Source organism: Nannobrachium achirus, assembly GCF_963921795.1.
Source record: "Nannobrachium achirus genome assembly, chromosome: 19".
In the NCBI taxonomy this organism is placed as follows: Eukaryota; Metazoa; Chordata; class Actinopteri; order Myctophiformes; family Myctophidae; genus Nannobrachium; species Nannobrachium achirus.
This window is the reverse complement of record NC_137826.1, coordinates 27,273,054-27,288,627: the sequence shown is the minus strand read 5'-3', so window position 1 is coordinate 27,288,627 and position 15,574 is coordinate 27,273,054. Positions and strand designations below refer to the sequence as shown.

The following is a 15,574-nucleotide window of genomic DNA, read 5'->3' as shown; positions in this document are numbered from 1 at the left end:
TTTTTTTCAATGTTCGCCTTACATTTACCCATTCTACAGTGTATGTGTGAACAGATTCAGTAAAGGGGTTGAACCTTTGGAGTGCTGTGTGAATGGATAGCAGCAGCTACTCATTGAGTCTTTAGAGCTCCCAGAGCTCCTGTGACCCTCAACCTACCCCCACAGAAGCACTGATACCAGTGCCGGGAGCAGGCATCCTATCGACCCATAAGAAAGAGAGAAAACAGAGGGGGTGGGGATAACAATAACTACAAAGGGTGGAAATAAAACAAGTCAGACTCTCCATTGGGGAAGACTCTCTCTCCCCTGCTCTTGAATGTTGTTGAAGGCCAGTGGGAGGAGGCTGCGTACAATTTTGACCTACTTTTGAGTAATTTTACTTCTACTCCACTACATCTCAGAGGCAAATATTGTACTTTTACTCCGCCACACTTATTTGAAAACTTTAGTTACTACTTACATTGTAGGTTTTGATTATTATAACAAAACATACATTACCCACTTCAGCCCTATATACCATTTGAAATTTGAAACTTGTAGATCTGCTATTTTCAAAGGATTTGTATACATTTTATACAGTTGAATACTTTCTGCATAATGGGTAAGCTAATCTATTTTATATTTCGCTCGTACCAAATGTGATGCATCTGACAATGACCTGGAGCCACCTATAAGTTGTTTTACTTTTGAAACTGGATGCCACCTCTGTGTCTCATTAGTATTTGCTATACATACTGTATACATGTAGCAACATCATTAATTTTATTTATTTTTAATACGAATTTGAAGGTTTTCAGAAACCTTAGGCTTTTTTAGAATGGGCTTCAGGTCTAAATGGGTTAACTATGTCTCTCTCATGCAGGTTGTGGGTGATGACGGTGAATGCATTGCAGCCATCGGCCAAGGTCCTCAGACAGCAGAAGTACAGTCAGAATGACCTGATGGTGGACCCACTCATTGTCCTGCGCTGTGACGCAAGGGTCTACAGGTTGGGCCTGTCTCCATTATTACAACATTGTCGCGATTATTTAAGATAATTGCAATTATTTAGCATAATCATACATTTGTACATACATATGTGATTCGTTGTGAGCTTGAAGATTGGCTATTTACACTATATAAAAAAAGAAAAATACATATTATTACTACATTACTTTGAAACATAACATCTCTTGTGGGGTCTTGTATCATTGAATGATACACTCTCTGTGTCTCTCTCTTGTCTCAGGTGTCCTCCATTGATGGACATTGTCCTGCACATGTTGAATGGCTACCTGCTGGCCTCCAAGGCTTACCTCCACTGCCACCTGAAGGAGACGGCCGAGTTCGACCGGCAGAGTCAGACCATCTCTAACCTGGGCCTGACAGGACAGCCTGACACACCCGAGGTCACCAGGGAGGAGCTCAAGAACGCTCTGCTGGCCGCACAGGTTGGATCATGTGACACACACACCCACACACCAAATCTCAGATTTTTGCACTCACTCGCAATCACTCGCTCTAATGCAGGGGTCTTCAACAGAGGGTCCGGGACTCATAGGGGGTCCTCAGAGTTACTACAGGGGGTCCACCAAATCTATGTGTTTTTTTCTCCTTTTTTTATATATCAACCACTTCAACTCCTATAGCGTCTATATTCGGGGAACTTTAGCCAAAAATAGCAGATCTACAAGCTCACAACGCTTCGCGCTGCAAGGCGTTGTGAGCTTGTAGATCGGCTATTTTTAGCAGATAGCTTTGGTGTAGAGGGGAAAAAGAGCAGACTAAGTACGGAGTGAAAGGTCAAGTTTATTACGTTTTGATGGTTCAAGTGGTTAAATATCTGAAAACAAATTGACATGATTCCAAAATACACTGATGATTGTGCTGTCAAAAGAAACTATATGGAATATATGAACAGGTTGTGGGGGTCCCTGCTTCATCTATTTCTCAACTAAGGGGTCCGTGGCTTGAAAACATTGAAGACCTTGCTCTAATGTCTTTGTCGCTGTCTGTCTGTCTGTCTCTTCTCTTTCTCTAAACCCCCCTCTCTCTCTCTCATGTCTACCTATCTCTCTCTCTCTCTCTCTCTCTCTATGTCCATCTCTTCCATTTCTCTATGTAACCTCAGGACAGCGCGGCGGTGCAGCTGTTATTGGAGGTGTGTCTCCCCACCTCCGAGGAGCATCAGCAGCAGCAGCTTGGGGCCGGGAACACAGAGACGACGAGCCTTCTGCAGAGCATGAGGGCTCCTTCGGGGAAATCGAAAGCCCCAGGAGTACGGCCCGCGGCCCGGAGGGGCGAGGAGGAGGTGCTGGTGGCGGATGAGGAGGAGGAGATGGTGGTGGTGGGTGGAGATGGTGAGCCGGAAGGAGGCCTGCTCAGTAACCTGCGGGAGGTGCAGTGTCTCATCTGCTGTCTGCTGCATCAGATGTTCATCGCTGACCCCAACATCGCCAAGCTGGTCCACTTCCAGGTAACGGCATGGGTTTTACACCCTGTACACCAATGTGTCATTTCATGTTGTCCTCTTTTTAATTGTGTGTTCTTTTTATATAAGGAGAGTGTTCTGTCCACTCACCCGGTTTGTATTTTTCCTCTGAGAGAGTGAGAATGTTATACCACCTAAAAGTTGAGTTTTTACGGTAACAGACCTTGATGGTTGCTGCGCACAATATGTGATCTTAACTCATACAGTGCCTATCCCGAACTAGTTCGGGATAATTTGGGCCGTATTAACGTCCTGAGTGCCTATCCCGAACTAGTTTGGGATATATATATATATATTTTTTTTTTTTGTAAAAAAAAAAAAAAAAACATTTTTTTGAAGTTACTTTTTTTTTTGAACCCCACTATATTCTGTTTACACGGCCCGTGAGAGTGTCGCGCCGCCGATATTTACCATCCACTCCAATGCAATCCAGGATCTTTAGAGCTCATTTTCTCTGTTCCAAGCATATCCATGAGGTGTGCAAGGTTTAATCATGGCTAAATCGCAGAAAATAGGTCTTCTAAAATGCTTGGTAGCCAATAGCTAACTTCAAGCTAACTTCATCCTGTTCCTGTAAATGAACAGAGGAAAGTGTTCTGGTGCATCATGGCTGCGCAGGGCTTGTGCATGTAACAGTGTATTTTTATGATGAATTCTTTGGCCACTGGGCGCCTTCTAGTGGTGAAAGCTGGCACTGATAGGGTTAATTGAACAATCGAGAAACGTGTTTTTATTTAATATAACAACAAATCAATGTGGATTTTTATTTTATAATCAGTCAAATCGATAAATCTGATTAACCACTTAAGCCCTATTTTATGCTTTGTTGTACAACAAAAATAAAATGGCCAATCTACAAGCTCGTCACAGTTAAGCTATTCGTTCATTTGCAGCCCTAAAAGATACCACATTTATTGTAATTGCTCATCGGTTTCCTTTATTGGTGTTCTTTTAAGGACATAATTGTTTTATAATTACTCACTTACCTCAATTGTGATTGCGACCGTAAGGTCGCAGTTTAGTATGAAAACCTCCACCGGCCGGCCGTCGGTCACACGTGCGGTCGACCGCACGTCACACGTGCGGTCGACGTGTGATGAGGTCGCGATGAGTCATCTATGCCCAAATATAGATTTCTAGGTCAGATGGCCCATAGAGTTTGTGATGTCAAACCTAGCAACCCAATATAAACAAACCTGATGTCAGACCTGAAGTATCCTTTTATACCCATATATGGAGATACAGAGATCTCCATATATGGGCATATTAGAAAGCCCATATATGGGCATATACGGATGACATCAGGGATATCCATATATGGGCATAAAAGGGACAAGGGCTTACAGTTAAGAGATCTCCATATATGGGCATATCAGAAAGCCCATATATGTTCATATACTGATGACATCAGGAATATCCATATATGGGCATAAAAGGGACAAGGACTTACAGTTAAGAGATCTCCATATATGGGCATAAAGGGACAAGGACTGTTACAGTAGATATAGAGATGTCCATATATGGGCATAAATGAACAAGGACTGACAAACACTGAGATCTCCATATAACCTATGGGAATATAAGGGACGAGGACTGTCAGCTTGTAGACCTATTTTCTTTTTTTTTTATGATTGGTACTTTATTAAGTTTTTCCTTTTTTTTTTTAACAAGACAATAATGACAATACAACATACAAACATACACATACAAAAAATAAAAATACAAAAATACAATATAAACAGTTTTCAAGCGCGCACAGGAACAACGGACATCCACAGTCAAACCCCCTATAAAAATGTTATTGTTCACGTTCACCAGTGAGTACAGGCTCGCTCACGAGCCGGGAACGCCGCCCAGTCCCAAGTCCTGCAGCAGGTAGTGACCCCACTTCAAATCGTATTTGTCCGTATTGTTAAGCAACCTGTAAGACAACCTCTCATAGGCCGCGACTTGACCTAAGGCTGCACTCCATTGTGATAGAGCAGGAACTGTTGGATTTTTCCACTCTTTGACCAGGAGCCTCCTGCCTAGCATGATAGCAGTCTGAATCCATTCGGCCAAACAGGGGGCAAAGGCGGACAGTATATTGGGATCTCCTAAAATGAACAAGCTAGGATTGAAAGGGATGATCAGGCCTGTTATCCGCTGCAGTCTCTCGTGAATGCCCCCCCAATAGTCTTGGACTTTAGAGCAGCTCCAAAGCATGTGTACCAGCGTACCGTCTCCGTCTTTGCATCTCCAACATTCAGAGTTTTCAGTGAGGCCCACCCTAAATAGTCTTGAGGGAGTCCAGTAAATCCTATTAATTATTTTAAATTGAATCAATCTAGTACGTAGTTCTCTCGACATTTTCCTGATATTCCCCAGAATTCTGACCCATTCCCTGTCCGAGATTGTCACACCCAGATCCCTTTCCCAAGGGATCTTGATTGCGTGCATAGTAGTATCGGATGCTTCACGAAGCATGACATAATATGCCGACGCTTCATGGCCAATCCCGAAAGTTTTTAATAGAATTTCTACTGTATCGGATTTGGGGGGGGGGGATGTAAAGGAGCCGAATGTTTTTCCCAATAAATGTCTTAATTGGAAAAATCTCCATTGATGATTCTGTGGTATACCGAATTCAGTTTTTAATTCTCCAAATGATTTTAAGACAGAGCCATTATACAAGTCTCTCAGAGTTGAGATACCTTTTCGGTGCCATGATTCCCAATAGAATGGCTCTTTATTTATGCACAGCTTAGGGTTAAGCCATATCCCAGCAGACCAGTGAAGAAAGGGATCGAACTTGAACGTACATGATATTTTCTTCCAAACCCAAACAATATGAGATATAATAGGATGTTCCCTGGTTACAATATCCAGTTTAGTTGACAATGAGTCAAAGGGCTTGATTGGTGATAACACCGCACTCTCAAGACCATACCACGGCGGGGCCCTTTCCGGAGGTAAAGCCCACTGCATCATATGCCTCATAGTGAAAGCATAATGGTATAATAGAAGATTTGGGACACCCAGGCCTCCTTTGTCCACCGGCCTTTGTAATTTTTTCAAATTCATCCTGGGCTTTTTATTATTCCATAGAAATTTGTTGCAAATTTGGTCAAATTGTTTAAAGTAGTGCAGTGGAATTTTAACCGGGAGAGCCTGAAGCAGATAGTTAAGTCTCGGAGCGCAGTTCATCTTGATAATGTTCGCCTTACCCCACATTGAGAGATACAGAGATGACCATCGCTCTACGTCAGTCCGTAACTTATCCAGTAAAGGTTCAATATTAGTCTTAACCAAGTCATCCAATTTAGGTGGGAAAGTTATGCCTAAATATTTTAGGCCCTTTTGGGGCCATTCAAAGGAGCCCAAATTAAACAACGTCTTGGGACAAAATGAAGAGAGAGGGAGAGCTTCAGATTTGGACCAATTCACCTTATAGCCTGAGATAGATGAGAACTTATCGATAATGTTGAATAGCACCGGGAGGGATCGCTCTGGTTCAGAGACAAAAAGGAGGATGTCGTCGGCATAAAGCATCAGCTTATGCGTTGAGTGTCCCATTATTATACCTGGAAATGCCTGTTCTCTACGAATAGCCGCGGCTAAAGGTTCAAGGGCGACGGCGAAGAGCAGGGGAGAGGCTGGATCTCCCTGTCTGGTCCCTCTACCCAGCTGAAAAGGGGATGATATAATACCGTTGGTTAAGACCGAGGCAGTGGGAAGAGTATATATAAGTTTTATCCAATTGATGAATTTTTCGCTAAAACCAAAACTTTCCAAAGTGGAAAGCAGGTACAGCCACTCTACACGATCGAATGCCTTCTCCGCATCTAAAGAAATGGCCGCCAAGGGGGCGGAGTCATCTTGGGTGGTCCACATTATGTCAATCAGACGTCTAATATTGTCAGAGGAAGTGCGAGAGCGAATAAACCCGACTTGGTCTGGGTGGATAAGGGTCGTAATAACCTTGTCCAGGCGGTTAGCCAATATTTTCGAGAATATTTTACTGTCACATGATGTTAAACTAATTGGTCTGTAGTTTTTACACTCTAACGGGTCCCTTCCTGCCTTAGGAATGAGTGTAATAACTGCTTCAGTTAGTGAAGGAGGAAAGTGACCCTCCGACAGTGCCTCATCATACATTTTCAATAATAGCGGAGCTAGCTCCTCAGCGTAAGCCTTAAAGAACTCAGCGTGAATCCGTCCAGACCAGGAGCTTTACACGTAGGCAGAAGTTTGATAATGTCTATAATTTCGCTTATAGTAATTGGCACATCCAGACGAGCAGTTTGGTCCTCTGACAGTTTTGGCAAGTCTAAGGTCGTTAGAAATGAGTCAATTTCGTCTTTGTCCACTCGTGACTCAGAAGTGTAAAGGTGTTTGTAAAAATCTCTGAACGCATAATTAATCCCTCTGGGGTCCGTGATAAGATTGCTGTCGTCGTCCCTAATAGCAGGGATTGCACTCATAGCCTCTCTTTGTTTTATGTATCTGGCGAGTAATCTTCCGGCTTTATCACCCTCCTCAAAATATTTCTGCCTAGCCCGGAATAGACTGAATTCCGCCTTCTGAGTCATAATAAGGTTGAAATCATATTTGAGTTTAGTTAAATCAGCCAAATTTTCCGTAGACATATCATTTTTGAATTTAGTTTCCGCACAACCAATCTTGCGTTCCAATTCTAGGAGCCTAGCCGCATTCTCTTTTTTTTTGTACGCCGCATGTTGAATTATGTGGCCTCGGAGAAAAGCCTTCAAGGCCTCCCAGGCGATCCCAGCCGATGGAGCAGAGGGCACGTTGGTTTCTATGTACAGGTTAATCTGTGCTCTCAATGATTCCTTAAAGGTCTCGTCCAAAAGCAGGCTAGAATTGAGTCTCCATCTGACAGATCTCTCAGGCTTACGAAATGACGACAGGTTTAAGTAAATTGGGCTGTGATCTGAAATAATTCTATTGCCTATTTCAGTTGTCACTACTGATGATACATAAGACTGCGAGACTAAAAAATAATCAATTCTACTAAAGGAGCCGTGAGGGGAACTATAAAAAGTATATTCTCTTTCCATTGGATGCATTAGACGCCATATATCTACCAAACCAAGTTCCGTTGTCATATCATTTAGAGCAACCTGCGCCCTGGATAAGCGGGGAGCTGACGAGCTACGGTCAAGTATATTATCCCGGACTTCATTGAGATCGGAGCCAAGAATAATAGGATGATCCCCCATTTCTCCAATCATCCGTTCAAGAACACCAAAAAATGAGGGGTCATCTACGTTGGGAGCATACACATTAGCTAATATCACAACGTTCCCTTGGATTTGACACAATGTTAACACAATTCTTCCCTCCTCGTCCCTGCTCTCCTTGATACATTTAAATTGCAGATGTTTACTAATCAGTGTGACCACCCCTCTGCTACGACTATTTCCCCAGGCTGCTCCCACAAATCCTACCCAGTCCCTACATAACTTCTTTGTCTCTTGAGTAAGTAAATGGGTCTCCTGCATGAACACAATATCACATTTTTTGGATTTAACAAAGGTCAAAACTTTTTTCCTTTTAACCACGTCATTGAGACCTTTGACGTTCCAGCTCATGAGCTTCAACCCACTTGAAGTGCCGGTTGACACAAGGTCAGCCAGCTAGTGCAGAGGTCTAACTGCAACTCCCCTCCCCTGTGCTTGCTTAGCTTGAAATATACATTATACAAAAAACACATAGACATACACTGAACAAAAAAAACAGCAGACACCCCCCTCCCTGACCGTCTGGTAAACCAGGCATAATCCCTGCCCTTAGATTGGTCCATGACTCCCTCCAACAGCTGCCTGAAATCGAACCCTCCCACACCCGCCCCACATCCACTAATCTAACCCCAGCTGGGCGGGAAGGGGTGGGTGAAACGTCCCCCCCCCCCCCCCGCTCCATCATTAACCATCGTATATTATAGTAAAGAAACAAAAATTATAATGATTGTAAAGTACACCCACCGACCTCATTCGATTTTTAATTATGCCCAAATTAGTAGTGCCGCTAGGACCCTGGATCATTCAGTCTAGCTCCCTCATATACCCGCATATACACACATGCACGCCCAAACTAACATACAGAGTGTGGGGCCAATAGCTTCATCCCCCACTTTATATAAGGCAAAGAACGAAAAGGAGATGGAAAACGTTGTTGGCCCCCGCCTACAATCTCGCACGCACATGTGCGCACGCACGCACGCACACACCCACACACACCCACACCCACACACACACACACACACACACACACACACACACACACACACCAGGACCCAGCAGCCGCTACTCTCCTTTGCAATTTCCCATCAAACAGCCAGCCCTGAATTGAGCCTGCTGCAACAGCCCTGAGAGTATCCCCGTTTTATCGGGGCCTCTTTTAGACCCTATGTGCAGTTGTGCACCTAACCCCTCAAACAAAAAATAAATAAAAATAAAACAACAGTTTACCTATATAAATGGGAGGCTCTTATGAACTGTCCCCCCATGCGCACACACACACATACACACAGAGAAGGCATACACACACACACCCAGACAAATAACTCAACATTAATCTGAAGTATTTTCATACTAAACAAACCCAAGCACACAGATACACACAGAACACATACCCACACACACACTCCCACAGACACAAATGCTGGCTGAGCGACAACGTGAGTACACTGCATGAATTTACACTATCTAACCACCAGGTGACGACCCCTTCCATGTTTAGAAGGGTCAGAGGCCGTAACCTAGCAACAGAAGAGGCCATGTGCTTTGAGCAGCTGTAGCTTGTAGTTTTGATCAGAAGGAATGCACACACGCCCCCTAGTTACCGGGCAGGCCTCTTCCCCTTAAGACATAACTCCATGACGTCACTCATTCACACCCTCCCTTCACTCATACACAGTGCGCATGGCTTCGCAGCCCCAAGGAACCAGCCATACGGTTCACGTTTAACCCCACCTCATCTCGGGTCTAAATTGAATCCTTGAATTAGATTAAACACTTTGTTGAACACAACATTCACCTAGTTACTTCTTCATAACTAAAAATTGTTACAGAAACACAATAGAATAAAAACTGAGGATGAAAGGTAAGAAATAAGAAAAATAAAAGATAAAAGCTATACATATATATATATAAATATCCACCTATACACACATACGTACATACATACATACATACATAGATCCACAAACCCATAAGTATAAAAATAAATACAGAAATAAAAATAAAAATATATAAAGTAAATTATAAAAAGATTCACCCCAGGCATGGGCCCCAGAATGAGTATATAATATGGCCTGCCTTAATACAGAGCACTCTTAAGTCACCAACATGAAACATGTTACCTATAGCAAAATACAAAATGAAAAAGAACCAAGATCTAAGACTAGGCCAAGTTTTAACATTGCCCCACCAGTTCTATCCTATACTATCCCTTACGAAACAGAATGGTAGCCTAGCTACACTTATTATAAAAAGTAAATACAATTAGCTTAAAAGCTAGGGAAACAGTAAAAATAGAAACTAAGGAATATAAAATGAGACCAAAAGAAAAAGAAACAAGGAAACAAAAATAGACTTGATTAAGGCATTAAAAGAAAAGGGTCATTGTAAATTAAACAAACAAAAGAAAATCAAAACAAAGAGAGAGGGTTAAGTAGAATAAATAAAAAATGTAGGTACTTGTACTCAAAGAGCTACCACAGCATCAGCGTGCGAAGATCACCCCAAGGATCGGATGAAGACCATGGCCTTTGAAGCATCTTCAAAGCGGCGCTTCCCCTGCGGCGTCCGAATGACCAGGACCGCAGGGAATTCCAGGGAGAAACGCACTCCCAAACCGTGGAGTGCTTTCTTGCTCTCCTTGAACTTGAATCGCCTCTCCATGACGAGCTTGGAGTAGTCGGCGAACACCATGATGTGATGGTCGTTCCATACGACGTTGCCCATCTTCCGTGCTGCGTCGGCGACCAGGTTCCTATCCTGGAATCTCAGGAATCTGGCGATGATGGTTCTCCCAGCCGCAGGTTGACCACCGCCGCCGTCTGCGCCGCCCGTCTCCCCGTCTCGTAGTGGGCCGGTTCGATGTGCCCTCTGGAACTCCAGACCGTGAGGGAACTGTATGTTCAGCAGAGTTGGTAATGTGTCGCACAGAAACTTGATGACGTCACCCTGCTCGCAATGAGGTGGAAATCCAACTAGTCTTAGGTTTAAACGCCTTTCCCGGTTCTCAATGTCGTCCAATTTCAGTCGTAGAGCATCTAATTCAGCTGAGGAGGTTCCCGGTTCAGCGGCCCGTATGTCGTCGACCGCCTCCTCCAGCGAAACCACCCGTCTTTCCACCTCGGAAATGCGGTTAGCTATGTCAGCTAGCTTGCTATCTGTAGCTTTCGTCGTCACACTAATAGCCTCCAACTTTTTATCATGAGCCTCGGATTTCGCCAAAATAAGTGCAGTGAGTTTCTCAAACTCCTTACTCACGTCCCCAGACATCCCCCTGTTGCGAGTGTCCACGGTTTTATCTTCCAGTCGTGTCGGAGCCGGAGATGGGGGGAATAAGTACACTCTCTGCGAGTTACCCTGTGTTTGGTCGACGCTAGCCTCGTTGTTAGCCGCGTTGCTAGCTCCTCGTGTGTTGACCGACGACGTCACGCTTGCTTTAGCCGCATATGAGACTTTTCGTGTCTCTTGGGGCATTGTGGCACCTTATAAAGGTTTCTACAAGTCGGTTCGAAAAGTTTTTAGTTCTTTACTATTAAAAATAAGCAGAATGTGAAAAGATGTGAGAGCCGTTCTCCTCTACGCAGCCATCTTGGTTGAGCGCGTCACGTGACTCCCTTGTAGACCTATTTTCTAAATATTGTTGTACATTAAAAACTTGAAATGGGTCGTTCTGCATAGTACTTGGGATTTGTTGATGTAAATGTTCACATAGAGTGTAATAATTGGTAAAACAAACTTTTGGCCTATTTGTGGAGATAAGCGACCAACGGTCGCTTATCTCCCGATTAGGGAGTCTTACTGGTTTTATTGATGTTTGTTTCTAGATTATTATTTTCTCTCCTCTGTCTGTCAGGGTTACCCTCAAGCTCTGCTGCCTCTGACTGTGGCTGGCATTCCCTCCATCCATATCTGTCTGGACTTCATTCCAGAGCTGTTGGCCCAACCCCAGTTGGAGAAACAGGTTACTCTCACTAAGTCTCTCTCTCACTCACTCTCTCACTCACTCACTCACTCACTCACTCACTCCCGCCCCCCCCTCTCTCTCAAATGGGGGTCGGTGGCTTAATGCATATTCAATTATCAATCCATATCAATCAAATTCAATATCAAATTAAAAATAGAATCATGTCATTATACAAACACAGCTCCACTGTCTCTCCAGTGGGGTATTCGATTATCTTAGTTCCTTCACTGTTCATCCTTTGTTAAATGTGTATCTATAACATTGTCCTGACCATGTTGGTGTGTTTTTGTCTCGCCAGATATTTGCCATCCAGCTGCTGTCACATCTGTGCACTCAGTACGCACTGCCCAAGTCCATCAGTGTGGCCCGGCTAGCCATCAGTGTCATGGGCACCCTGCTCACAGGTCAGCATGCAGACAATGCAAATGTTTCTTTTTTTTGCATAGTCATTACTTTTGAGACTCCCTCCACACATGAATGCATCTTTCCATTATTATCCCATGCACACAATATGTTGCGCTCCATCCCTTTGCCTTTGTTTGGTTGCCATCTTCTGGTGGCTGCCTGTTAGTGCTCCATTATATTCTGTTAATAACTGTGTAATTATGCTCCTCTTAATGAATTTGCTGTTTGTGTCTTTTAGTACTGACCCGTGCCAAGCGTTTCACATTCTTCATGCCCACCTTGCCCTGCCTGGTGGCCTTCTGCCAGGCGTTCCCACCGCTGTACGACGACGTGGCAGCTCTGCTGGTGCAGGTGGGTCAAGTGTGTGCCTCTGATGTAGCATCCAAGGCCAGGGACATCGACCCCATCATCACCAGTAAGTACTCACTGCCCTGTGTGTTAACTTTCCTGCTGCACTGGGAAAAAAAGATGCAGATTCAGAGAGTCGTGGCTGATTCTATTGAGAGGGAATAAAAAAATGAAAAAAGCTGGTTGTCTACTGTGAATAATATAACATACATATCCATATTTCCAAGACGATGATTATACAAATTGCATCTTATTGAGATAGAGAGGTATTTTGCATGTGGTTGCACAACAACGTCTGTTTCCTAGGTGATAAATGGGGGACTGCCCATAAGTCTTGACATCTCATTAGTCCCATATCTGCCCTATGAACATTTTGTTTATGAAGCCTAAAAGCCAAACAGAAATTATTCTTTTATTCATAATGTTCCAATGTTCGACAACATTAAATTGTCAATTGCAATTATTTGAGCTACAATTAAGTGTCAAGTAAAGTTTCATGATCGTGACAGCCCTACGTGGTTGCAGCCAAAAGAAAACATGGGAAACAAGTAGCTCACCACAGCTGAGCTACTTCAAACTAAAACTACGAATAGACTTAAAACTTTAAAACATACTGTAGCATTTGATGACTTTATTGCGCTGAAAAAGCCATCTCATTTCTAGCAGCGGTTCCCATTTGAGTTGGCGAGTTTGTTTGTGATGTTTAAGCCCTACAGCATGAGGTTGGTATGGATGTATTGATTACATTCTAGTTTTTATTTTATAAATGTTATACTTTAAGTAGCATACCCATCTTCTAAATAACCTTTAGGTTAATGCATTGTAGTACTACTGAACAACATGCCTGTATAATGTTGTGTTAAAGCACCAATGATATCTATGTAATGTGAAAAAACTCAACAGTTCCTTCCCCAGTGACTATTTATATTTCTTAATTTAATTGATATATTGTTACTTTTAACCATGTATCATCTCCTTTCTTTTCCTTAGGACTACAGTATCTGAAAGAGAAGCCGCAGGACGTGTTGGTTGCAGGGGGAGATTCTGCCAAGCCGAGTGTAGCACAGAGAACAACGGAGGAGCTAGGGGGAACAGACCCAGATGTCCAGCTCTGCTACCGTGTGGAAGCCACATTCATGGACATCATCAGCTCTACAGCTCTGTAGTCTCCATCAAATATAGGACACACACACACACACACACACACACACACACACACACACACACACACACACACACACACACACACACACACACGCACACACACACCCCCACAGTCACAGACGGGAGAGGTGGACTAAATCGACAACTCACTGCTGCTGAATGATATTCACACTCCCAGGAAGGGCTACTGTCAAACAGTTCAGTTCATCAGCAATGTGTTGCGGTCACTTTTGTCAAAGGCATTTGGATTCTTTTAGGCTGTTTTCAAGCCTTTGATTGGACATGGGCTCACTCTCAGCATTTCCATGTGCACTGCTTTCTGTTATGGATCAGATCGCCATTCCTAACATCTGCTATCTATCTGCGTATGCCATGTGCCGTAAATAAGTCACAGCGTGGAAGTTGTATAGAAAATGTACATGTCTTGTGTGTATGAAGTTCTGTCATTTTTGTAGGTGAAAGGTTGCATTTTAAACGGGTCAATTTTCATGGCCGCTGTAAAAAATATTTTTCTAAGCCTAAGTTTAAATTGTTTCTCAGCAATCCAGAAAAGTTCTTGATTAATATAGTGCTTTTGTATTAGGGCTGCCAATATTCATCAGAAATGAAATTCGAATATTGGTCTTAGAAATTGGCCCGAATATTGAATATATTCGAATATTAATATTAATATTTTTTTTATAAAAAAAAAAAAAAAACAGGGACAATAGTAATATTAGCCCTGGGTTTCTTAAATCCTGTGTTGAGTCACACAAGGAGAAAATGCACTTGTTAAAGTTTAAACAAAAGTTAAGAACCAACCAGTCTGCTTGAAAACAGCAGCCAATTTACAGTGCAGAGACATAATTGCCTTCCTTTGATGCATTAAGTGGCCATCAACTACTAAATGGCATCAGCTGAGCACACACAAAATAAATAAATAATAATAATTCGAATATTAATTTTCATATTCGAATTTACATATTTTTTCCATATTCGACGAATATTCGAAATTCGAATATTAATTTGGCAGCCTTATTTTGTACTGTATTTGTTTGTAATAAAACAAAAAATGATACCTCTGGATGTAGTTTTGTATACTTTTGAGCATGATTCAATTGAGCTTTTTGTGTTTTTTTTTTCTTTTTTTTTTTTTTTGGCAAGTAGGCTTTTCTCTTGATGGGATTTCCTTTAAGCTTCCTACGTGCTTTACAGTGGTATACTGTAAAATGGGAGCAGCAGTTAAACTCCAGAATCATTACAAACCCAAAACAGATTAAAGGCCGTGGTAAAGGCTGAATGCAGGGAAAACCATAATACGAACATTAAACATCAGCGACAGTGAATACTAATGGAAAAAATATTAAAATAATCTAACATCAAAATAAGAGCTGTCATAGTTTTAGCGGCTAAGGCAGCAAATGACAATATGTAGAATTACAGAGGGCTGTTGGATTGAGGACCTACTGTAAGGCATCAGTGTTGTAAAGGTGCAGTCAGAAGTGGCCTAAGATGTAGTTGCTTCTAAAGTTTGATTCTAACGTGACTCTCCACCAAACCGCCAGTTAGGAGATACCAGAGCTGTTGTCATATACAGTATATGAGAGCTTGAGTGTGTGTGTTAGCTCAAATACAAAAAGCTGCTTTTTGGAGCAACTGGGCCCTACTCAGCATCTTGACTGAGACACCCAGTCAAGCCATGCTTGACTAAAAAGTTGACTGACCCAGGTCCAGTTTTAAGCTTAACTTTAATGTTCTTCTGGAACCCACATTTAAATCCTCGTGGTTCATTTAACTGAGTTATGAATGGAAAATTAAGTAAAGCTTAAGCCAATAACATACACAGAGCCTCTTGTCATTCTTAGTTTGTTTTGACACGCTAACGATTTGTCCTGAATATAAATCCTGCTCATAAATGCTTCAAAGACGAGTTGATAACCTCAAGCTCTCAAGCTCAAGTGTGTATCCAACCACTCACAATGTTATCCATCTATCTATATA

General features: G+C 42.6%; 1 protein-coding gene across 1 annotated transcript in view; it reads left to right on the top strand.

Annotated features, from left to right (window-relative positions):
• Positions 1-14,355, top strand: part of ints2 (integrator complex subunit 2) — a 43,337-nt gene extending 28,982 nt beyond the window's left edge. The window contains exons 19-25 of the mRNA XM_080748902.1: positions 863-988; positions 1,229-1,430; positions 2,111-2,455; positions 11,567-11,674; positions 11,976-12,081; positions 12,321-12,497; positions 13,421-14,355. Of these exons, the coding sequence (XP_080605028.1) occupies positions 863-988; positions 1,229-1,430; positions 2,111-2,455; positions 11,567-11,674; positions 11,976-12,081; positions 12,321-12,497; positions 13,421-13,596 (1,240 nt within the window). The 3' untranslated portion in view covers positions 13,597-14,355. The remainder of the gene's footprint in view (positions 1-862; positions 989-1,228; positions 1,431-2,110; positions 2,456-11,566; positions 11,675-11,975; positions 12,082-12,320; positions 12,498-13,420) is intronic.
• The last annotated feature ends 1,219 nt before the right edge of the window (positions 14,356-15,574 follow it).